Source organism: Pyrus communis, chromosome 9, assembly GCF_041283825.1.
Source record: "Pyrus communis isolate YQ-2024b chromosome 9, ASM4128382v1, whole genome shotgun sequence".
Taxonomy (NCBI): Eukaryota; Viridiplantae; Streptophyta; class Magnoliopsida; order Rosales; family Rosaceae; genus Pyrus; species Pyrus communis.
In genome coordinates, this window is record NC_142573.1 from 11585480 (window position 1) to 11608394 (window position 22915).

Genomic DNA, 22915 nt, shown 5'->3' on the forward strand with positions numbered 1-22915 from the left:
AATTTATCTAATGTGCTCAAAATTTCAAAATAATGGGTAAGTTATGATTTTTTTCTATCACTCTTGATTAATAGATCGGATTAAGGTTTAAATCGAGTTTGCAACAAAGGAAGTCGCATTAAATATACTGATTAAATTTGGGAAAAAAAAAAATAGAAGAATGGCAAACATGGTAATTTGGAGTCAAACCACTGTCAAGTCCATTTCGGTAAATTTACGTCAGCACCACCAACGAGTCTCTGTCTTCCAATTCTAGTTAAGATTTTTTATTTTTTTTACAAATTAAACCAAAATTTTGTCTGAAACTCCAAACACAGATACACACTCTCTGTCTTGCTCTCTCTCTCTCTTCTCTCTTGCTCTCTCTCTCTCTCTCTCTCCTCTCTCTTGCTCTCTCAACTGTGTATTTTTAAACAGGGAGATTGTAGAGAGAGAAAGCAAACACAAAGCAAAGCACTTGGAGAAAAAAGGGAAAGGGGGGCAAAGAAAAGGCACATTTGAGATGAATGAGTAAAAGCAAAAACCATATTGTCATTGCTGCTTATTAGGGTTTTTTCTCAAAAGTCCAAATATTAACTTGAAATAAGAACCCAATTGGAAAATTTGAAAAACGAAAATTTTAAAATTGGAGAGAGAAAGGGGCAGTGAAATGCCGGCACCGGAGTGAGCGAATCAGAGGATCCGATTGCGGCAATCGGAGATCTCCCGGGAGATTGAGCTAGTTCAAGTAAGTTCTTGTACGGACGATCAGTTTCGCATTTGGGTTTACATTTTGGATGCGATTGGTGTGGATTTTGCATTTACTGCATGCAATTTTGAGCTGCATTTAAATGTGGGTGAGTCGGTTACGGTTTCGCATTTGAATTTGGAATTTGGAGAAATCGGATCTGGGAAATGTTTGAATTCTGTATTTGAAGCATTGGGGTTTCCGTATTTGGTGCAAATAGGTAGACTTTAGGTGCATTTTGCTTTTGGCTAGAGTTTCTGGATTGAGATCTGGTAGTGTATTTGTGGTAGTATTTTGGTCTAGAAGTAGTAAGTTTTAGCTACTGGGGTTGTGCTTTTTTCTTTGGGCATTTCCATGTATGGAATACCCCTTGTTGATTTCGATTGCGGATTAGTGATGTGGGATTCTTATATTTGATTCTATTAATGGAAGTTTCATTGTCAAGTCCTTAATAACTTCAACTTGCACAATCATGCTGACTTGCAAGAACTGATTTAGCTAGTTTCTATTGTGTTTTTCTTTTGATTCAGATTATGCATTGTGAATGAATTAATCAAAACTGTGAGAATCTCAGGCATTTGGGGGCTTGAAAACTACATCTGTTATATGAAGGGTCATTTGAGATAAAGGAACTAGTGTGAAGGGGAAAATGAAATCCGATACTCCTATTGATTATGCAGTATTCCAATTGTCACCAAAGCACTCACGGTGAGTGTCACGCTTCTATGTACTCTTTGCGTTTTCATGTTCTTTTAATATTTCCACTTAGATTATTGATCAGATATATATTTTGTTTTGGCAGATGTGAATTGTTTGTTTATAGTGATGGGAACACTGAGAAGCTAGCGTCTGGTTCAGTCAAGCCATTTGTTACTCATTTAAAAGTTGCAAAAGAGCAGGTTGCACTTGCAATTCCGTCGATCAAACTTGAGGTTGACAAACATAAACATACTGAGACATGGTTCACAAAAGGAACGCTTGAAAGGTTATTTCGGGTTGCCAATGGGATATTTTTTTTTAGTTATCTAAACCATGCTGGCCTTTTATGTTGTAATAATTTAGGCTTCTTTAACTTGATTAGCCAATATTGTTAACAGGTTTGTGCGGTTTGTTAGCACACCTGAGGTGCTGGAACTGGTCAATACATTTGATGCTGAGATGTCCCAGTTGGAGGTGGCACGGAGAATATATTCTCAGGTATGGCCATTTATCTGTTAAGTAACTTTAATGCTAATGAAACCGCATTTTTCTGTTTTAATCGAACTTGCGGAACTTTTTCAAATCAGGGGATGGGCGGTCATCATGCTGGCGCATTAGGTATGTTCATCGCTACTAACTTCACTTTCGATTGTTGATTGTATTTCAACTTGACTTGGTTTAAATGCAACAAAACGTGATTTCTGGCATCTTGTATAATTTGTAATTGATTTTATTTGCTTCAGTACTGGAGGACTTTGACCTTATTGAACTTTCTTTGTTATAACTGTTTGTGTGTGTGTGTGTGTGTGTATATCTATTTGAGTGGTTGAAACATGAGAGAATTTAGGATTGATGGTGCAGAGGTGGCTCTCCATTTGTTTGTCGTAGTTTCTTCATCTAGGAAAGTTCATTAAGTTTCTTGCACAAATATAGATGGTCAGGGATTGTGTTGTTTACTTGAAAAATGCTATGTAATTTCATACTTTATTGGGAGTTCATGCCTTATATTTAAAGCAATAAATATATGAAAATTTTGCTACTATGTCGAAGATATATTAGTGATTTCCATCTTGTTTGGGGTTATTTGCAATGGCAATACTAATTTTGGTCAGATATATTTTTTGCTATAACTAGGTCAGATTGAAGAAGTACTATAGATTAGTAAATGTGTAAGGGGAGAGCGACAAGCACTTAAATATCACACCCTTCATAATTTTCAAGATCAGGCTCCATATCCTTATAGACTTTCTTCCACAATCTCTACAAGTCAGATAGGAAAAGGAATTGAAACGCACACATACACATAAAAGAAAATACTAATGATTTTTTTTTTCCACCGTATAATCGCAACATGGAATTTTCTGGTCCTCATTCAAAGGAATGCAGTTGACACTGCTTCATGCTTCAATGCAACTTTACTGAACAGAAAACAACCAAAAAAACCCTTTATGTTGGTTCTCTCACCTTTTTAGGCTTTGATGTCTCTGTGCTGTCTGCCTCGTCCCTTTGTAGCTTGAATGTAGTTGCAGTAACTTGGTTTTTTTATTTTATTTTTTATTAGTGGATTATCGATATTTTTAGTAATATTATTCTTGCCAGAACTCTTTGGTTTGGTGTCATTATACAGCATACTTAGTTGCTAGGAAATTAGTGTCCTTAGGTTTTTATGCTGTTACAATATTCTTTTTTTAGGGTGGGATATGGACTTAGTGCTAATCCCAAACCTTAGGGCTGTCACGCATGACGAAATCTTCAACTTACATTGGAAAAGTGAAAAACCAAACCAAATATGGTGGCCCTTGAATTTGTGATTAACAAACTAGGTACTAGGTCCAAAGTCAACAGAACCAAGACAAGCAAATCATCCATGCCATTCTGGGTTTGTTATTGATTTGTTTCCTAGTCAGGATTACTAGTTTGTTATAAATAGGGCTTTTGGGAACTTTTTAAATCAGATTCTTCTGGATGAGTTAAACAATAAAACTCATATAGTTATCTCTTCCTTGTATTTGTTATGAATTCAGAGGACCCCATGGTGGATTCCAGAGTTTTCTCCCTTTTGGGCTTGAAGAATGCCACCGCCCTATGCTTTTCTTGCATTCATTCTGTGCCACTCATGGTCTGGCCCAAGTTCCAAACTCAAATAGGCGAGTGTTATGAGTAAAAGGGATTTGATGTCCCTTTCTCTTCAGGAAGTTTCAGTGTCCCGTTCATGCAAGTTAGCATCTGATCCTTGAAAACTGGGGTATGCATTATGCAGTGAGGAAGTATCATATTTGTTGTGTTGAAGACATTTTCCAACTTGAAGTTGGGGAGTGCAGAGGCAGATCTGCTGATTGCAATGGTTAGGTATTTACTCTTGTTGTAAATGCTTAGGTGTTTGTTCTCATTAAAAAACGGTTGGGTGTCTGCTACTGCACCAGGAATTTTAGGATTTGAGTGGTGTTAACTTGGCCCAGCAGGATCTTTCCTAGCTAGCCTGGCATGGCAAGAAGTGAGATGAGATTATGCCTGGTTTATGGAAAGCATGGATACCGTGGGTGATCAGTGAAATGAAAAGTGCATGTAATGTACCTCTACCATGTGACTTGGGTGACTAAGCAATTAGGCACATCATAATATAATCTTCTGAAACAGTTTAAAGAACTCAGTCTATTATCATAATTGTTCTTGTATACTTTTCATAATGGTCATGTACATCTAATATGACTTGGCATCTTAAATTCATCAACTTGGAATGTCATTATCTTTTTTCCTGTGCCATTCTACATCTGAAACCTTTATTTTTATTAGTGTTATTTCATTCACATCTGGATATTGATCAAAGCATGAATTTTATCACAATGCTGAATTACTTGCTCAGGTGGGGATGGAACAGGTACCACAGCAGCAGCAGATGCAACAAAGTAATGCTCTGTTAGATTTTAAATTCGTTAATAATTTACTTAATGTTGCCTTAGATTGCAGTAAATTTTTTATTCATTAAATTTGGTCAGAGTTTAAGTTATGGAAGAATTATAATGAAATTGCAGCACTAGGAGAAAATTTAGGAAGTTCTTTTAAATAACTGAACGCTCTTTAAGCGAAAATGTTTTTACAACCTATCCTTAATAAAAATGCAAGTTAATCCTCGAAAAACACTTGAAGTGCTTCCTGCAAGAAGCACATAACTGGTGCTTCTTGAAGAAAGCACTTCAAGTGCTTTTGAAACCCAAAAATATTTTCTCTAAAAGCGCTTGCAGTCATCAAAAAGCACTTCTTAAACAAGCCCTTAAACTCATTAGGTTGTCCTCATTTTGAACTTTTCTTTGTGTTGGAACTTTGAAGTCAGCAGTGGGAAGGATTTTTTGTTTTAGTTTATTAAAGTGTTGATCTGTTGGTGGTGATAATAATTGGGTCATTACCATGAGATGTGGTTGTGGAACTTCTTTTATATGAAGTTATTATGGTTTGAGATATTTAGGAATGTTTATTCGATGTGAAATATTGAATTGTTGTTTGACAAAAATTAAAATGGAAAAGAAATATATTCACAATATCTGTATCAAAGTCCAAATTACTAGGTGAAGTTAGCAGTTAAAGATAAAGATAGGAGTTGACTGCGCATGTTAATTTGAACAGTTCGCCATAGCTCTGCTATCATCATTACTGATGGCAGTTAATAATCTAAGATGCATATTCTATTTTAGAGCATCCCACCCCCTTCTCCCTCCCAAAACTGATGTCTCATTTTTATTCTCTCAATACAATTCGTACAGGAAGGAGCTTTTGAGGGCTATGGATGTACGACTTGTTGCAGTTAGGCAGGATTTAACCACAGCTTGTGCTCGTGCATCTGCGGCTGGTTTCAACCCTGATACAGTCTCTGAACTACAACACTTTGCCGATCAGTTTGGTGCCCATCACTTAAAGTAAGATTCTTGAAATCCTCTCTGTTCGCTGCTTCATCAAGTTTAATTTATATTATCTCAAACTCACCCTCTCCAAAAGAGAAAAAGGGTCTTATTTAATAGCCCGTGCCCCTGCCGTATCTCTTTCTCCATGTGCGTGTGCATGCTCTCACTAGCATATGCTCGTACCTCCATGCCTGCATCTTGGTGCTAGTGATGAGTTTATCTGGTTTTTAGTTGTGACAAACACAAATCCAATATAAATCTGGAGGAAACTGTCTTGAAACTTAACTTGGGTCAATTCTCTCAAGAATCAACTGCATAAGGAATGCGAAATGAGATATAACGGTTGACCAGGTTATTCCTTCATGTTATATAATCATTTTTCCTATTTGCCAATGTGTGGTCTTTTTAGGCTCTACTTTTTCCATTAGTACTATAGGACTAACTCTTGTCAATGTCGATAGGCTATTCCAGGTTCCGCAATCATAACCTGATGCATTATTCTGAAAGCGATATGCTATCACAGCCCTTCGGGTATCTGATAAACTTGAAAATAGCAACTCTTAAATGGAAAAATAGTTTAACAGGGTGGCCTGATTAAAGCATGCCATTGGAACTTTTTAAATGATTAAAGATGGGAAGTTTTTCGTAGAAAATGTGACTCCTTGTTACTTGTCTGCATATAATATTTGGTTCTTTTGTTCCAAATCCTTCATATCTTTTATTAGCTGACAAGGATGTTCTTAGAACAAATTGTTTTTTTTCCTATGTTATTTTATACTCATTTTTTAATTCTTTAGTACCAACTTGATTTGAATTTAGTAATCTTTCTATAAGACTTTGTTTCTTCTGTGTTTGGTGATCATGTGAAGTACATTGAGTGGGTCCATTATATATGAAGTATATTAAGTGGGCCACGTTGGGCCCACTGTAAAATGCTTAAGGGAAAAAACGAAGGTTGGTAGAACTTAGAAAAATAGTAAAGCAGTCCGTCACAATATGGCAGTTGCAATGGTCTTTTCTGTTTTTCTCAAATCTCAACTGCCATGTACTTCTTACCTAATAAAAATATTATGAATTCTGTAATTTTATATCTGTATATATGAATACATTATTCTTATATAACTACTTATTTATTTTATGAAAACTGTGCAGCAAAGCTTGCCGCAAATTCATCTCACTATGCCAAAGAAGATCCGACGTGATCTCCCAATGGAAGCCAAGTGCGGACGACAGAGCTGTTAGATCCTCATGTGAGTCTGACATGTCCATTGATGACCTCACTGAAAACTCGTCTGGGCCCCACAACCAACCCCAAAATAGGCAGGAGCAACAAGAAGACCCATTAAAGCCCTCCACGTGTCAACAACCCGAGTCCCTCAACACCAACTTCCCTACACAACAACGTAACAGTGTAACTGAGAGAGACAAAGAGGAAGGCAAGGCCAAGGTGGAGAAGAAGGTTGAATCCCAGACTGAGTCGACGACTCCTTTGGGCGTGAGTCAACCCGGGAGGCGGCTCAGCGTCCAGGACCGTATCAGCCTCTTTGAGAATAAACAGAAGGAGAGTTCTGGTGGTGGCAGTGGTGGAAAGCCGGTTGTTGCCAAACCTGGGGAGCTCAGAAGGCTCTCCTCTGACGTGTTGTCTGCCAAACCTGGGGAGCTCAAAAGGCTCTCCTCTGACGTGTCGTCTGCACCTGCTGTTGCAGAGAAGGCCGTGCTACGAAGATGGAGTGGTGCCAGTGACATGAGCATTGATTTGAGCGGGGAGAAGAAAGAAACGGAGAGCCCCTTGTGCACACCATCGTCTTCCTCTGCTTCTCATTTATTTTCTCAGACAAAGGTGGCAGCGAATACAATATCTGGTGTGACTGTGGATAAGGACCAGAAGGGGTCAACTGACTCGACAGAGTTTTGTAAGGTTGAGGGAAGGAGTGCTTCTGGTAGAGTTGGTGATGTCGAGCTGAAAGATGAAGCTGAGGGGCAGACTCGGGTTGGGGTTTTTGTAGGAAAGGAGGAGGTGGGTTCAAAGGTGAAGAAGGAGCAGGTGGGTTCTCATACTCAATCCAGGACTTCTAGTGGAAGAACTGAGCAGGTTGGGTTAAGTGATCAAGGGATTTATTCGGGTAGCGAAGAAAGAAGCAGTGGTTTTAAGGATCAATCAGGTTCTGAGACACAGTCCAAGAGTTTTTCAGGTCGGACAGAGGTTGTTCGAGGGAAGAACCTGGTTGGGGGTGCAATATCTGGTGGTGGGTTTGGAAGTAGGGTAGAGGATTCAAGGCCGAGAGATCAGCCAATGACTCAGTTACTTCCTAGGGGTTACCAGGGTCATTCCCGATCTTTCTCAGGGCAGTTTGAGGGTGGTGTTGGACGAAAACTTGAAGAAGCTTCTTCAGCACAGCTCCAAGGGTTTGAGGGTGATCAACTCCCTCCCCAGCCTATGTTTAGATCTTTTTCTGGAGAAATTGGGGAGGAGGGTAAAGTTGACTGCACATCATCTGATAAGAAACACATTAGAATGGAAGATTCTGGAGCTCAGAAAATGAGATTCCAGAAACCGGTTTCTGCCAGTCGCGAACAAATTAAGAAGCCACAGGGAAGGAGAGATGAAAGCAATAGTGGTCAAGAAAGCAAGTTGGATTTTACAGGTGACAAAGTTTCAAGGAATGAAGAGAGCTTTGCTACGATACCGACAACACCAGTCGAGCAAGTTCAGAGAGTTAGACAGACCAAGGGAAATCAAGAGCTCAATGATGAGCTCAAAATGAAGGCAAATGAGCTTGAAAAGCTTTTTGCAGAGCACAAGCTTCGGCTTCCTGGGGATCAGTCTAGTTCTGCTCGAAGAAGCAAGCCCGTGGATGCAAAGAAGGAACAGGCAGTAAGTTCACAAAACAGAAAACAAGCAGCGGAGGAGATTGCTTCTGCACAATTTCCTGCGGCTAACACAGTGTTGGAACCAATGGGTAGTTCTAGTGAGATGGAAAATTTCAATACTACTCCACCAATGAAGATAGCTGCTATCCAAGATTACGGTGATAATCTGAGGCAAAATTTTTCAGAGCCTGGTTTCTCTCTTGATTCTAAAGGAAAATTCTATGAGAGGTACATGCAAAAAAGAGATGCTAAACTGAGAGAAGAATGGGGTTCTAAAAGAGAAGAGAAGGAAGCCAAGTTGAAGGCCATGGAAGATAGCCTTGAGAAAAGTAAGGCAGAATTAAAAGCCAAGTTTTCAGGGGCAGCAGACAGACAGGATTCAGCATCTAGTGCTCGTAGGCGCGCAGACAAGCTGAGATCATTCAATTTTGGATCTAGTATGAAGAGGGAGCAGGTACTGATTCAATTTAAGTTACCATGAATTTAGGTGTAAAATTGATGACTGGAAAGTTTGATTTTTCCCATTTTCCCAATTTTTTTTTTTTCCTGACCTAATCTTTGAAGATATTTGTGTTGCTGGTTGGTATTTGTATCTTAGGATAATAGTTTTCTGTTTTGACAACAGCCAGTAGATTCCATTCGTTGGGAGAAGGATGAGGATCTCTCTGAATTTCCAGGCCAAAATTTGTACGGAGAAGATAGGTTCTCTAACGAGACATCTTTAGGAGACGGTGCTTCTAGAAGCATTCAAAATAAAAAGCTTTTTCCCAATAGAAACTTGCCTTCGTCTACCCCCTGGACACCAACTGCACCAGCTCCACGGTCATCAGGCAAAGTTTCCAACCTTAGTTCAGGTCGGCGAAGACCAGAGTTAGAAAATCCTCTAGCACAGTCAGTTCCCAACTTTTCTGATCTCAGGAAAGAAAACACAAAGCCCTCTTCTGGAGTTAGCAAACCAGCTGTTAGCAAAATACCTGCTCGTTCACAGGTCAAAAGCTTTTCCCGCAGCAAGAGCACTAGTGAAGAGATAATGGCCAAGGAAGAGAAGCCACAACGTTCTCAGTCCTTGAGGAAAAGCTCTGCAAATCCTGTAGAACTGAACAACTCATCTTCTCTACACTCTGATGGGGTTGTCTTGGTACCATTTGATGAAGAGCAAACCGAGCAGGACTCCTATGATAAATTTGCTAAATATGTGGAGTCGAAGTCGTTTTTTAGGAAGAGTAATGGCATAGGCACTGGTTCTGGGGTTAGTTTTTCCAAGCTGAAAGGATCCATTTCTTCTGAGACTCTAACAAATGAAGAAGAAGTTGAGGGAGAAGATTCAGTTGACACAGCCAAAGAAGAAGAAGAAGAGAAAGAGCTTGAAAATGGTGTTGATATGGATATGGCAGTTGAAGATGGTGATGATATGGATGTGGATAATGGGAAACGAAAACTGAGCCAGGATTCTGAAAGGTCTGATAATGTCGATTCCGTAAGATCTCTTTCTCAAGTGGACCCTGCTTCAACGGCTGAATTGCCTGCGGCTGCACCCTCAACATTTCATACTTTGGAGTCTCTACCAGACTCACCTGGGGAAAGCCCCATTTCATGGAACTTGCACATGCATCATTCCTTTTCCTACCCTCACGAGGCCTCAGATGTTGATGCCTCTGTAGACTCCCCAATTGGGAGCCCTGCTTCTTGGAATTCCCATGGTCTTACCCAAATAGATGTTGATGCAGCTCGGATGAGAAAGAAATGGGGAAGTGCTCAGAAACCTATCCTTGCTACCAATTCATCTCAAAATCAGTCACGTAAGGATGTGACAAAAGGATTTAAACGGTTATTAAAGTTTGGAAGAAAAAGTCGCGGGACAGATAATATGAGTGACTGGATCTCTGCTACGACTTCTGAAGGGGATGATGATACAGAAGATGGGCGAGATCCTGCAAACCGATTATCAGAAGATTTTAGGAAGTCAAGAATGGGATTCACGCAGGGTCCTGATGACAGCTTCAATGAAAGCGAGTTCAATGAACAGGGTAACTAACGGATATCCTAATTTCCAATTATTTTGATATATAGAACTTGTTGTATGCTGGAGTATATGATGTTCAGAATGAATCCCACATTGATGAGACAAGGGACCTTGCATGGGCTTATAAGTAAGTTGGGCTACTCCTTATATTGCCAATTGGTTGTATGGTGGAACATCAACTTTCTTGATGGTATCAGAGTAGGTTGTCCTATATGTGAAGCCAAACGGCCACACGCACTCCATGGCACCCTGTTTGTGTTGTCCACGTGTTAGGTTTGAAAATTCGCCACACGTGGGGGGGCGTGTTGAGAACGAATCCCACATTGATGAGACGAGGGACTTTGCATGGGCTTATAAGTAAGTTAGGCTACTCCCCATATTGCCAGCTCCCCATATTGCCAGCTTTTCATATTACCAATTAGTTTTATGGTGGAACCTTAACTTTCTTCATATGAGTCCCAACCATTTTCTTCTTAGGCTGAGAAAACCGAAGTGGCAGAAAGCCGCCATGGGTTACTAATGATCCTTGAACAGCTCTAGGAACCCTTAAGCAACCCAACATCTGCACTTTCCATTCCCAGCTAAACTTTCCATGTGGCCGTTTCTTGTTTTCTTATCCAGCTGGTATTTTGAGTGTTATTCCGGATCATCAAACACGCACACATATAATGTGTTCCGTGTGTATCCGTAGTTATTGGAAGGACCTTCTTTGGATTGTACTTGTTAAACAGAAAGGCCACTGAAATTTTTAATAACCATTGATCTGTCAGTTTAAAAATGTTTGGATCGAAAAGTTACTGTAGAATCATATGAAACAGCAAGTAGTTTGCAAATCGTAGGCCATCGATTTAAACAAATTTTCCTATTTGATTTGTTTCTAAAAAACTTGGTGAATTGTTTTCTTTTAAAATAAGTTTTCTTATTTCATTTCTCCTTTTAGAAAAGAATGAAGAGCTGATTTTTCAAATTTACATTCTATGCAGTACAAGCATTACGGACCTCTATCCCGGCACCTCCAATGAACTTTAAACTGACGGAGGATCATTTATCGGGAAGCTCGTTGAAAGGTGATGCTCTATGTACTTGTTTTGTCATTTATTTTACTTTTCTTGGTAGTAATGCAATGATTAGTTTACTCTGTTCGAGGTTCATCCTCGTATATCTCCGGTAGTACACTGTACTTTGTTGTCTCAACTGAGGAAACAAATTTCTCGTGTAGTAGCCCTGTTTTGGCAGATGAACGTGAAGCTGTTAAGAACTCAGAAATTGGTTGGCTTAATCATTGACAGCTTTAGTTCACTAGTCGGAAAGCGTTATCAGATTTTGTCATAGTCATTTAGGATTGCGTGAAGGAAAACGCTTATGTTTATTTATGGCATTGGCATTGAATCTTTCTGATAATGGTATACTCACGGTTCTGTGTTACAGCTCCGCGGTCATTCTTCTCACTCTCATCATTCCGAAGCAAGGGAAGCGACTCAAAGCTGAGGTAATTACCACTTGGAGAAACCCACATAGCAAGTGCTTGGATCATTTCAAGGTAGATTAAAGGGATGACCGCATTATATGATACGAACGATCGAGTAGGTGCGACTCAGCCATCTATAATATAAACCCTACGGTGGGATTATGTATATGTTGGATTCACTTCATGAAGGCGTGGTCATTTAGTTAGCTATATACGTAGTTGTATTGGAAATATATGGTTGTATATTCTATTGAACGATGTCGATGGTTGGCGTAATGTAATCGTGTTTTCGGTAGTCGAGAGGCGTTCTTTTTCTTGTTCATGTGGTTAGCCTTTGTGTGATGATGTATATCTCAACTTTTGTTAGAATCAACGTTACATTGTTGACAGTTTTAAAGAAGAGTGTTGTGAGTACGCGGAATAATAGCTTGTAAAGACCACCATTTTTGTGGTGTTGTCACTTCTCCTGTCAATTTTTGGCCTATGTAGGGACTATTGGCTACGTCAACAAATTTTAGTTATTTAAATTACTTTTTAGGAAAATGATAACGACCCATCATTTTCTTCTCCTATACGTTCTCATAGTTTTTAGCCATCATATTGAATAGATCAAAAAGAAGTAACAAAAAAGATTACACAAGAGTGTATGCTGTATAGGGTAGATCTGGCATTCGTGTCGTATTTTTTGTGTTTGCGTCGTTTTCGTCTTATACCCGATATCTTAACAGGTTGTGTTGTGTAACATCCGTTAAAATAAACAGGTAAAATGATCCGACCCGAAATTGATCCGATAATATTAACGGGTAATATGACCTGATCCGTTAACCGTTAAGGAAAAAATATTTTAAACCAATAAATAATCAAATGAAAAATATAATACTAAATAAGTATATACATACCATATTGTCACATTCAAAACATAAAAACACATTTTTCTTTTAAGTATATTTTCGCTTACCTAAATTGATCAAATGGTAAAATTGGAAGATATTGGAATAAAGAAGGGGTTTTTTCGTTCAAAAAAGTTCTAATAATATAAATGAAATAGAATCCAACGGTACAGATTTACTATCATTTATCTTATGACTGTTATTTAAGTAAAGTCTTTAATAGTTTTTTAATTAATGTAGAAGTGTAAAAAATATAGAAAAAAAATATATAAACGCTCTTAATGACAAGCTTTACAACTTTCATGAAGAGCTTAACTTCGAAATTCGCGACTATAATCATATAAATCATATATCAAAATTTAAATGTTGATTGTTGTTTACATTTACGCTTCATTGTTCTCATCAAATTTTGTTTTTTTTCTTCAGATTTTCTTTTTTGAAAACATGATGTCACATCCCGGCCCAGGACGGATCACTTCCCGGGCCCACTCCACCATCCTAGTACGATATTGTCCGCTTTGGGCTTACCATTCCCTCACAGTTTTGTTTTTTGGAACTCACGAGCAACTTCCCAGTGGGTCACCCATCATGGGATTGCTCAAGCCCCCTTCTCGCTTAACTTCGGAGTTCCTACGGAACCTGAAGCCAGTGAGCTCCCAAAAGGTCTCGTGCTAGGTAGAGATGAGAATATACATTTAAGGATCACTCTCCTGTGCGATGTGAGATGTCACACATGATCTATTAGAGAATGCAGGAGAATGAACGGTTTGGATCGTTGATATTATATTTAGAGTTTTACGGTTAGTGAAAATATTGCTTGATGTTTATAAAGTTTCTACAAACTATATGACATCAACTCATATTTCAGTCAACTGTAAATATTAAAACGTGATATCAAAGATCTGAACCATTCATCTTCTTACGTCCTCTAGATGATCATGTTTTCAAAAATAAAAAATAAAAAAATGAAATTCAGTAAGAAGAATAAAGCGTAAATGACAATTGACGGTTAAATATAAATTTAAGGTTTATGGATTATAATGTTGGATTTTGAAGTTGACTCCTTCATGAAAGTTGTAAAGCTTGTCACTATGAGTTATTGTGTGTGTATATATATATATATATTTTTTTTTTTTACATTTTTTACACTTCTACAATAATTATTATTAATTTTATTAATTTTGCCCTCAAATAAAAAACATTATTCATGAGGGTTTGGAGGATTTTAAAAATCTAAACGATGATGTAAATGTAACCATTATCTACACGTGGAGGAATAATGATGAATCACAAGTAATTATATATTCTTTCACATTTTTCATACTTGTATGTATGTCTTCTTAGTTCTTACCTATACACATACTATACTAGTTTATTTTAATTTTGGACAACAACATATTAAGTAAAATTTATCCTAGTAATGATAATAAGGAACCCTCATAGTAAAAATAAATAATGACTAAAACTTTTTATTTTTTTAACTTATATAGAATAATAATACAAAACTATATATTTAATATAGAATATATTGTGTATATAAATATGACTATTGTATTTTATAATAATCTTTTTAGTAATTAAACTTTAAAATTATCAAAATAATTTTTTTCTTAACGAGTCGAAACATGTTATCCACGTGTTACCCGCGCGTATACCTGTTAAGAACCTGTTATTAACGGGTTCTTAATGGGTCACCCGATAATGACCCAATTAGTTATCGTATTGACCCGAAACCCGTTATTTTCGTGTCGTTTTCATGTCGTGTCATCATGTCATGTTAGAAACTGCCGAGTCTAGTACAGGGCGAGAAAAAGAGAGTAGTTATCGTTTATCTACTTTTTTAAAGTTTATTTTTCTTTCTAAACAAAATGTGAAGTGTCTAATTGCCATTTCGTGCCACGGTTTAGTGGTATTGTTATTCACTTGTAAGTGAGAGTTCCTAGGTTCGATTCTTGCTAAACGTGAATTTAAATTACATTATTGCTAGTTTATTGTGAGGCTAAGCCTATCCTCCTTCTCTAATGTAGATAATATTGTTTGTTAAAAAAAAAATGAAGTGTCTAATTTAAAGAAGAAATACACAATGACTTATTTATTTTGAAAGAAACTTTAGGCTATTGAAGTATGGAATAAACTCAATTTTGAAAGCTACATACTTTTGACCGGTAATTATTAATATAAATTTATTATAAAAAATTTTAAATAGTGAATGACACGTGCAGATAATAGTTAGACCAATTATTTAGAGTCCTGTCTCGGACCCCTTTGTGCCAACTAATCACGAACAAGAAAATTCCATGTCAAATCATTGTGAAAATCATAGAAGTTCTAAGATTTCGAATTATGTAACAAAAGCTTCAATAGCTCTAAAGGTTAAAGAACATTTTGTTGAAATATTCCACATTTGTCAAAAATAGAGAGAAAAAGAAAAAAGTTTAAATATCTTAATCTCACTTCAACTAATACAACGGTCTTTTGTGATAAAATTCATACGTGTCGGACTTTGTAGGTGATAATTAATAAGTTAGAAATAATATCGGTGTTATTGGAAATAAACATTTGACCGTTTTTCTTGTAATTTGACACATTTGCCCTATGTCTAAAACTCTGAATTAGTAAATTTGAGTCCATTACTTAATGTAAAAGATATTAAAGGATAATGTATTGGCCTAATGAATTTGGTGAGTCCAAAATGTTGGTCTGTTCATCTGTTTCTTGGTGAAAACTCCAAAAAGAGATTTTGATCAGGTAGTGGTGAGGTTTAGTCAGAAAAAGGATAATTTCTAATGGAAATAAAAAAAGAAAATGCTTTGTAAATCATGAGCTAATGACAGTTGGAGAAACCTACACAGAATCTTGTATAAGTCGCTAATACGCTACGGCGACGATAAACTTATTTAATTGATCTTCCTCGACATATCAGCCCGCCTTTAATTTTATTTTCGGCCTGCATGTTGTTTGCATGTCTATACGAGGGTTGATGAAACAGTGGATGCCGTGTCTTCTATTAGCTAGCCAGACAGTAGATACTACCTAAGTGCGACTGCATGCTCGGTCGATTATAATTCCACAACTTTGTTGTTTCATATGTAACAGACAAATTATTCAACTCCCTAAATTATTACTTAATTAAATAAATAAAACTGCTGCATTTGATACAGCAACATTTGTGTGTTTTCGTATAATGTAATTAGCTAACTTGATCATAACGCATAATAGATTTTATTTTATTTTTTAATTTTTTTTTAACGCTACAGACGCATTCTAGTCATTTAATATTAAGGAATAATGTATCGAATATATGGTCTTGAGTGCATAATGAATACGATAAATGCTAGAAACTCTTTCTAAAAGCGGTATAATTTTAAAAATCGTAAACAATCGTTAAAGTCATTGAAATATTTTAGAATAATTAGACATTAATCCATGGAAGATTAAAACAATAGCATTATTAACTGCAGTGAAACATAGACGGATTCAACAAAGTATGGAACCAACAACCAAACATATTTGGACAACAACAAATCATCGCAGCACAAAAGACAATCTACCCTTTTATTTACAAGTGCAACTGATCCAACTGAGAAGGGAGATAGCTCCTCTCCACTCCTCTCCACCTTCACCAATTGGCAACTTTCCCCACAAAGCTGGTAACTCTTTTTCTTTCCACTTTCCCACACCTTCTCACACAATCTTCTCACCAGCCAAACACTCCGTAAACTCCATTAAATCATGGCCGGTATAGACTCCTCCTTCGATTTCGAACAATCCTCCTCCAGTCACCGCCTGCCACGCCACCCCACGCCCTTTAGCTCCAGCTCCTTCACCCCGGTCAGCTCCAACTCCCAGTTTACCCAAAGCCGAACCCCCGGCAGCCGAAGGTCCCGCCACATCAAGCCCCCCACGACTCCATTTGCCGCAGACAACGACAAGTCGTGGCAGGGCGAGATTTCTTGGCAGTTTGAGCCCACCGGGTGGAGCGACACGCGAAATTTGGGCTCAGTTTTGAGCCCATGGGCTACGGCAAACACATCCTCCGAGGCCCACATAGTTCGCCGCTCCGCCAATTACTACTACCTCTCAAGAACTAGCAGACGCGCTGCCAGGAATAACCCAAATTACAATTCTGTCCCTGATGGCAGGCTTGAGCTTCAAAGCTATGTTGCTCCTCCTAGGGTTAATAATGGGAATGGCAACATTAATTTGAATAATAATAGTGAGAGTTCTTTAATTTCTGCAAATAGTATCTATGGTGCACAACATAAAAAGCCCCCAAGATTGGAAAAAATAAAGGAGTTGGGAAGTGGTAATTATACCGGAAGTGGTTCATTAGCTAGAAAAGATGTGCTCGGTCTGATCGATTATGATCATCCACCAAACCGGACAAAAGATGACGCATCCGAAGTTTTGAGTCATGGGATGTCACATAATTTGGGTCATGACCTTGGTGGTCATTTTTACGATCATAGCCATCACAGTCATCATGGTACGTCGAAAATTATAGGACATGATGACCATGGTCGAGGGTTGTCACACGTGGGACATAATCATCATCTTCACGGTTATGATGATCATGCATGGCAATCAAAAGTCTCTGGCCACCATAAAGGCGGCGTTGATGGGTATGCCGATAGCGATCAAGGTTCGGGTTATGATGAAGAGGATGATGAAGAAGAAGATGCCGTGCCACCAAAGCAAGTAGGGTTGCTCAGCTTGTTCAAGTATTCAACAAAGTGGGATATGGTTCTTGTGTTTCTGGGATGCATTGGTGCTCTCATTAATGGAGGGTCTCTTCCTTGGTACTCGTTTCTTTTCGGAACGTTTGTGAACAAGATTGCTAAGGAATCAAAGTACGCTGACAAGACTCAGATGATGGATGATATTGAAACGGTATGTCAAAACTATTCATACATGTTTTAATTTCTAAATTTTTTCTTATTAGCTTAGCCTTTTGAAAAGAAAAGTTTGTATTTTTACACGTTTTTTTAATATTACTGCATGTATACTGTACTCAAAAAAAAAAAAAAAATACATGCAAAAAAAAAAAAAAATTACTGCATGTATTTTTTTTTTTTTTTTGCCTGATACGAGTGATATTGGTATTCGAACACAGAACTGCAAAAAAATTTGGTTAGATTAACAATGGAAGCTCATTTTTCATTTCAATTTAATTTCAGATAGCCCTGTATATGGCTGGATTAGCAGCAATAGTTGTAGTTGGAGCATACATGGGTAAGATGCACATGCATCATGATGTTCCTCTTTGTGTCCTTTTGAATAATATATTTTCTTCTCTTTTGTGGTACAAATGTTTAATACCAAAAGTATTTTTTGATCACTAAATGTAGAGATTACCTGTTGGAGAATGGTAGGGGAGAGATCTGCTCAAAGAATAAGAAGAGAATATCTAAGAGCAGTTCTAAGGCAGGACATTAGCTTTTTCGACACAGAGATCGCCGCGGGCGACATTATGCATGGAATTTCTAGTGATGTTGCTCAAATCCAAGAAGTTATGGGGGAGAAGGTTTGCTTGATATTTGCTTTTTATAAATTTCCTTTGAACTAATTTTTATGATTATGCGACGATTAGGAGCTGATAAATTTTGGGAATTTTGAACTTTGTGAATAATTTCAGATGGCACATTTCATTCACCACCTATGTACTTTCATATGTGGATACACAGTTGGATTTCTGAGGTCATGGAAGATCTCTCTGGTAGTCCTCTCAGTCATACCACTGATGATGTTCTGTGGTATCGCTTACAAAGCGGTTTATGTTGGCCTCACTACGAAAGAAGAGGTATCGCTTACAGCGAGGTTTATGTTGGCCTCGATCTTAAATTTTCTCAGCACTTATATATTTTCCTAAATCTTTTCTGGTGCATTTGTCACAGGTTTCTTACCTTAAAGCTGGTAATGTAGCCGAGCAAGCGATCAGTTCAATCAGAACTGTGTTTTCCTTTGTTGCAGAGGATCTTCTGGCTGAAAGATACGCAGATTTATTGAACAAATTGGTGCCTTTTGGAGCAAGGATCGGCTTTGCTAAGGGTGCTGGAGTGGGAATTATCTATGTGGTTTCGTATTCAACATGGGCGTTGGCTTTCTGGTATGGCAGTGCTTTGGTTTCTAAGGGAGAGATCTCTGGAGGCGCCGCCATTGCTTGTTTCTTTGGCGTCAATGTTGGGGGAAGGTATAAAGAATTTCTGAAATTGTGGGGGAGGGATTCTCTGTGCAGGACGTCCTTTCTTTAAGAAAGACAGGAAAGAAGTGATGTCCTCCACAGAGACGGAACTGTAAAACTTCAATTTTCTTGACACATTTTGCATGTGGCTGAATTTTCACAGGGGCTTGGCGTTGTCCCTATCATATTTTGCTCAGTTTTCACAAGGCACAGTAGCAGCAGGCCGGGTGTTTGAAATTATAGATAGAGTTCCGGAGATAGACCCCTACAGCTCAGTAGGCAGCACCCTGCCGAGTACTCATGGAAGGATTGAATTTAAAGGCGTTTCTTTCTCATACCCGTCTCGTATGGATGCTCCGATTCTTCGTTCCCTGAATCTGGTTATCCCATCTCGGAAGAGTGTAGCACTGGTTGGCGCTAGCGGAGGTGGAAAGTCCACCATTTTCGCTCTTATAGAAAGGTTCTATGACCCTAACCAAGGTATCATAATCTTACGGTTTAACAACATTAAAAAAAAAAACAACTTGTGATAAAATGGACTAACTCTAATTCCTTCTCTGATTTATTTTTTGAATGTTTGTTTCGATAGGTACAATCACATTGGACGGTCATGATTTAAGGACGCTTCAGGTGAAGTGGCTAAGAGATCAGATAGGTATGGTCGGCCAGGAGCCGGTGCTGTTTGCCACAAGTATATTAGAAAATGTGTTAATGGGGAAGGAGAATGCCACCAAGAAGGAAGCGATTTCCGCCTGCATTGCTGCCAATGCCAACAGCTTCATTTCTGGCCTTCCACAAGGCTATGACACTCAGGTTCAACAGCAAAAATATTCTTAAAGTTCCCTTGCTATAGTGTTAGAATATGCACGGAAATGTCCTATTGCAAGATATCTAGCATGACATGTTTTCAACAGTAAATCTGGACCACGCAATTAAACAAGAATTCACCTAATCCATGATCTAGATTGACAGTTCGAAGCACATATCCTTGCTTGTCTGGCAAGAGAACATTTACACAACGTTCACGTGCACATACACATACGTAAATACATAGATGCTTAGGTACTCATGGTGCAATGCTTATTTCATTGTCACATTTGGCAGGTTGGAGACAGAGGAGCACTGCTGTCAGGAGGTCAGAAGCAAAGAATCGCATTGGCTCGGGCGATGATCAAAGACCCTAGAATCCTTCTCTTGGATGAACCTACCAGCGCCCTAGACCCTGAATCTGAGGCTGCGGTCCAAAAGGCTATTGACAAGATCTCCTCAGGCCGAACATCGATTGTAATTGCTCACAGGCTGTCGACAGTAAGAAATTCGCACACCATCGTTGTTCTTGACTCTGGCTCTGTGGTTGAGATTGGTAATCATCGCCAGCTCATGGAAAAAGCCGGTGCCTACTATAGACTCGTTGAGCTTGCCGCTGATGGGGTAACAAAACCTTTGTTGAAACAAAATGATAATCAGAAAGTTACTCAGTTTTCGGTGTCTGATATTCATGATTTGTCAAGATCGCCATTCGCTCAAGAGAAAAGCCGAGTAGAGGAGAAAGATGTCCAAAAACAAAAACCGAAAAAGGTTAAACTTTTGGATATATGGTTGTTACAAAGACCAGAGGTTCCAATGCTCTTAGTAGGGTTCTTCTTGGGTATGAATGCAGGTGCAATTTTGTCTATCTTTCCTTTTATTCTAGGCCTAGCCCTCGAAATATATTTCGATGAAGACCCATCAAAAATTAACAAAAAAATTGATCCTCTTTGTTTAGCACTTGTTGGGCTTGGCCTTGGGAACATACTCCTCATGACAGGACAACAAGGGTTGTGTGGCTGGGCTGGAACAAAACTCACATTGAGAGTGCGAAACCTCCTGTTTCGTTCGATACTAAAACAAGAGCCTGGTTGGTTTGACTCCGAAGAAAATTCGAAAGCAGTTCTGGTCTCGAGGCTCTCAGTTGATTCTGTCAGTTTTCGTTCGGTCCATATTGATCGATTATCAGTCTTGTTGATGGGTTTGAGTTCAGCCATCGTGGGACTTGGTTTGTCCCTTTGGATTAATAGGTGGCTAACTCTTTTGGCTGCTGCTCTCACTCCTTTGACTCTCGGTGCAAGTTACTTGAGCTTGATCATAAATTTAGGGCCAAAACTCGACAATGATGCTTATGCGAAAGCGAGCAACATTGCTTCTGGTGCTGTTTCAAACATAAGGACAGTCACAACATTTTCTGCTCAGCAACAGCTGGTTAAGTCCTTCGAAAGAGCTTTATCGGGGCCAAAGAGAAAATCAGTTAAGAGGTCACAAATCATGGGCCTAGCACTAGGGTTTTCTCAAGGTGTTATGTATGGAGCATACACCTTAACCCTTTGGTTTGGTGGTTACCTTGTGAAAGAAGGCAAAGCAAGCTTCGGCGATGTGTACCAAATTTTTCTTATCCTTGTTTTGAGTTCGTTTTCTGTTGGACAATTAGCCGGTCTTGCACCAGACACATCCATGGCTTCAACAGCAATTCCAGCAGTTTTCGATATCATTACTCGCAAGCCATTAATCAGCAGCAGCAGCAGCAGCAGAGAAAAAGAAAGGAAGCTTGACCGGTCGAAACCATTGGACATTCAGTTCAAAATGGTGACATTTGCCTACCCTTCTAGGCCAGATGTGACCGTGTTGAGCGACTTTTGCTTGAAGGTCAGAGGCGGTAGCACAGTGGCATTGGCTGGCGGAAGCGGGTCTGGGAAATCGACGGTGGTATGGTTAATACAGAGGTTTTATGATCCAATTCAAGGGAAGGTGATGATGGGAGGGGTGGATTTGAGGGAGATAAATCTGAAGTGGTTGAGAAGGCAAATAGCTCTAGTGGGTCAAGAGCCTACATTGTTTGCAGGCACTATGAGAGAGAATATTGCTTTTGGAAACCCTAATGCTTCATGGTCTGAAATTGAAGACGCTGCAAGGGAAGCTTATATCCACAACTTCATTAGTAGCCTCCCTCAAGGCTATGAAACTCAGGTATATATAGTTCAATTTATAGCACTATATGCTCTTTAGTTCGGATAATTGACAAGCGTCGATAATGTGTCTGTATCATTGTTTCCAACAAAACATACTAACATATTATCAAATACATTTTCGACAAAACAAATTAAAGAGCAAGCGTCGTGCACACAGAATTTTCTATCTTCTACGATGCATATCTTTCACCATAATGGTTTTCTCTTTCCTTTGATCTATAGGTTGGTGAGAGTGGGGCCCAGCTATCCGGGGGCCAGAAGCAAAGGATTGCCATAGCAAGGGCTATACTGAAGAAATCAAAGGTACTACTTCTAGACGAAGCAAGTAGTGCACTGGATTTGGAATCAGAGAGGCACATACAAGAGGCACTTAAGAAGATCAGCAAAAGGGCTACAACCATCATAGTGGCTCACCGGCTTTCGACGATCCGAGAGGCCGATATGATAGCAGTGATGAGCAACGGCGCCATCACAGAATATGGGAGCCATGATGCACTTATGGCCTCTCACCTTAACGGTGTGTATGCTAGCTTGGTGCGTGCAGAAACTGAAGCCAATGCGTTTTGATTACAGTATGTAACTTGTAAGTTACCCCTGGAACTTTTGTGATGGAGAAGATTTATTAGCATGCTTGTAGTTATAGAGAAGTAGCCAATCCATATTAATATTTATTTGGTCCACACTCTCGTTACTTTTTTGTGATGTTAGGGTTTGTAATTGATGTACCAACGTACATTCAATGACTCAAATGGTAGGGTTTAAACTTGTAAAGCCTTTTGTTCTAGGCTTGTTACCGCTAGTTTTTTTTTGTTTGTTTTTGTTTTCAACAAATAATATTGTCTGTACTAAGGAGGTGGAGAAGTGGACTTAAGCCTCAAAATGAGAATATAATCACCTATTGACAGTCCAATATGGTCGTCAAATGTTATGATTATATTGTACCCAAGTTCCCAAATGAGAAAGGTAATATTTTAATTTTGGTAGGAATGAAATCGCATTATTGCGTCTACTTGTTTACTTTCTTGGAATGAGAAAATCCTGAAGCGGGAAGGGAAAGACAAAAATGAGTATATAGATCAACCATCTCCCCTAGTTAATTTCATCTTTGATTTTCAGGCATTAAAATGCGGATTTTAATGTGAAACCGTTATTTATTCA

At 38.7% G+C, this 22915-nt stretch overlaps 2 protein-coding genes across 7 annotated transcripts; both read left to right on the top strand.

Moving 5' to 3' along the window:
* The first annotated feature begins 301 nt into the window (after window positions 1-301).
* Window positions 302-12157, top strand: LOC137739956 (uncharacterized). Of its 6 annotated transcripts, none has more exons than XM_068479712.2 (11): window positions 302-727; window positions 1258-1435; window positions 1530-1712; window positions 1825-1924; window positions 2014-2044; window positions 4290-4332; window positions 5185-5337; window positions 6475-8647; window positions 8819-10220; window positions 11200-11283; window positions 11645-12157. In XM_068479712.2, the coding sequence occupies exons 2-11, from the start codon at window positions 1377-1379 to the stop codon at window positions 11707-11709; spliced, it is 4293 nt and encodes a 1430-aa protein (XP_068335813.2). In that variant the 5' UTR covers window positions 302-727; window positions 1258-1376; the 3' UTR covers window positions 11710-12157. The 6 variants fall into 6 exon arrangements, with proteins under 6 accessions (XP_068335813.2, XP_068335814.2, XP_088555959.1 ...); XM_068479713.2 differs by having other exon boundaries at window positions 1302-1435; XM_088699833.1 differs by having other exon boundaries at window positions 341-836.
* Window positions 12158-16162: 4005 nt separating this feature from the next.
* LOC137738934 (ABC transporter B family member 19-like) lies at window positions 16163-22556 on the top strand. Its single transcript, XM_068478398.2, has 9 exons — window positions 16163-17464; window positions 17752-17806; window positions 17923-18098; window positions 18210-18374; window positions 18469-18764; window positions 18919-19235; window positions 19345-19568; window positions 19860-21755; window positions 21980-22556. The coding sequence occupies exons 1-9, from the start codon at window positions 16307-16309 to the stop codon at window positions 22322-22324; spliced, it is 4632 nt and encodes a 1543-aa protein (XP_068334499.2). The 5' UTR covers window positions 16163-16306; the 3' UTR covers window positions 22325-22556.
* The last annotated feature ends 359 nt before the right edge of the window (window positions 22557-22915 follow it).

Excerpts from the sequence above, each read along its gene's own strand:
- LOC137739956 (XM_068479712.2), top strand. The coding sequence starts at position 1,377 with ATGAAATCCGATACTCCTATTGATTATGCAGTATTCCAATTGTCACCA. Across the intron at positions 1,436-1,529 it reads TTGTCACCAAAGCACTCACG|ATGTGAATTGTTTGTTTATA; the intron begins GTGAGTGTCACG and ends TTGTTTTGGCAG. Across the intron at positions 1,925-2,013 it reads CACGGAGAATATATTCTCAG|GGGATGGGCGGTCATCATGC; the intron begins GTATGGCCATTT and ends TTTTCAAATCAG.
- LOC137738934 (XM_068478398.2), top strand. The coding sequence starts at position 16,307 with ATGGCCGGTATAGACTCCTCCTTCGATTTCGAACAATCCTCCTCCAGT. Across the intron at positions 18,765-18,918 it reads GGCGTCAATGTTGGGGGAAG|GGGCTTGGCGTTGTCCCTAT; the intron begins GTATAAAGAATT and ends GAATTTTCACAG. Across the intron at positions 19,569-19,859 it reads CACAAGGCTATGACACTCAG|GTTGGAGACAGAGGAGCACT; the intron begins GTTCAACAGCAA and ends CACATTTGGCAG.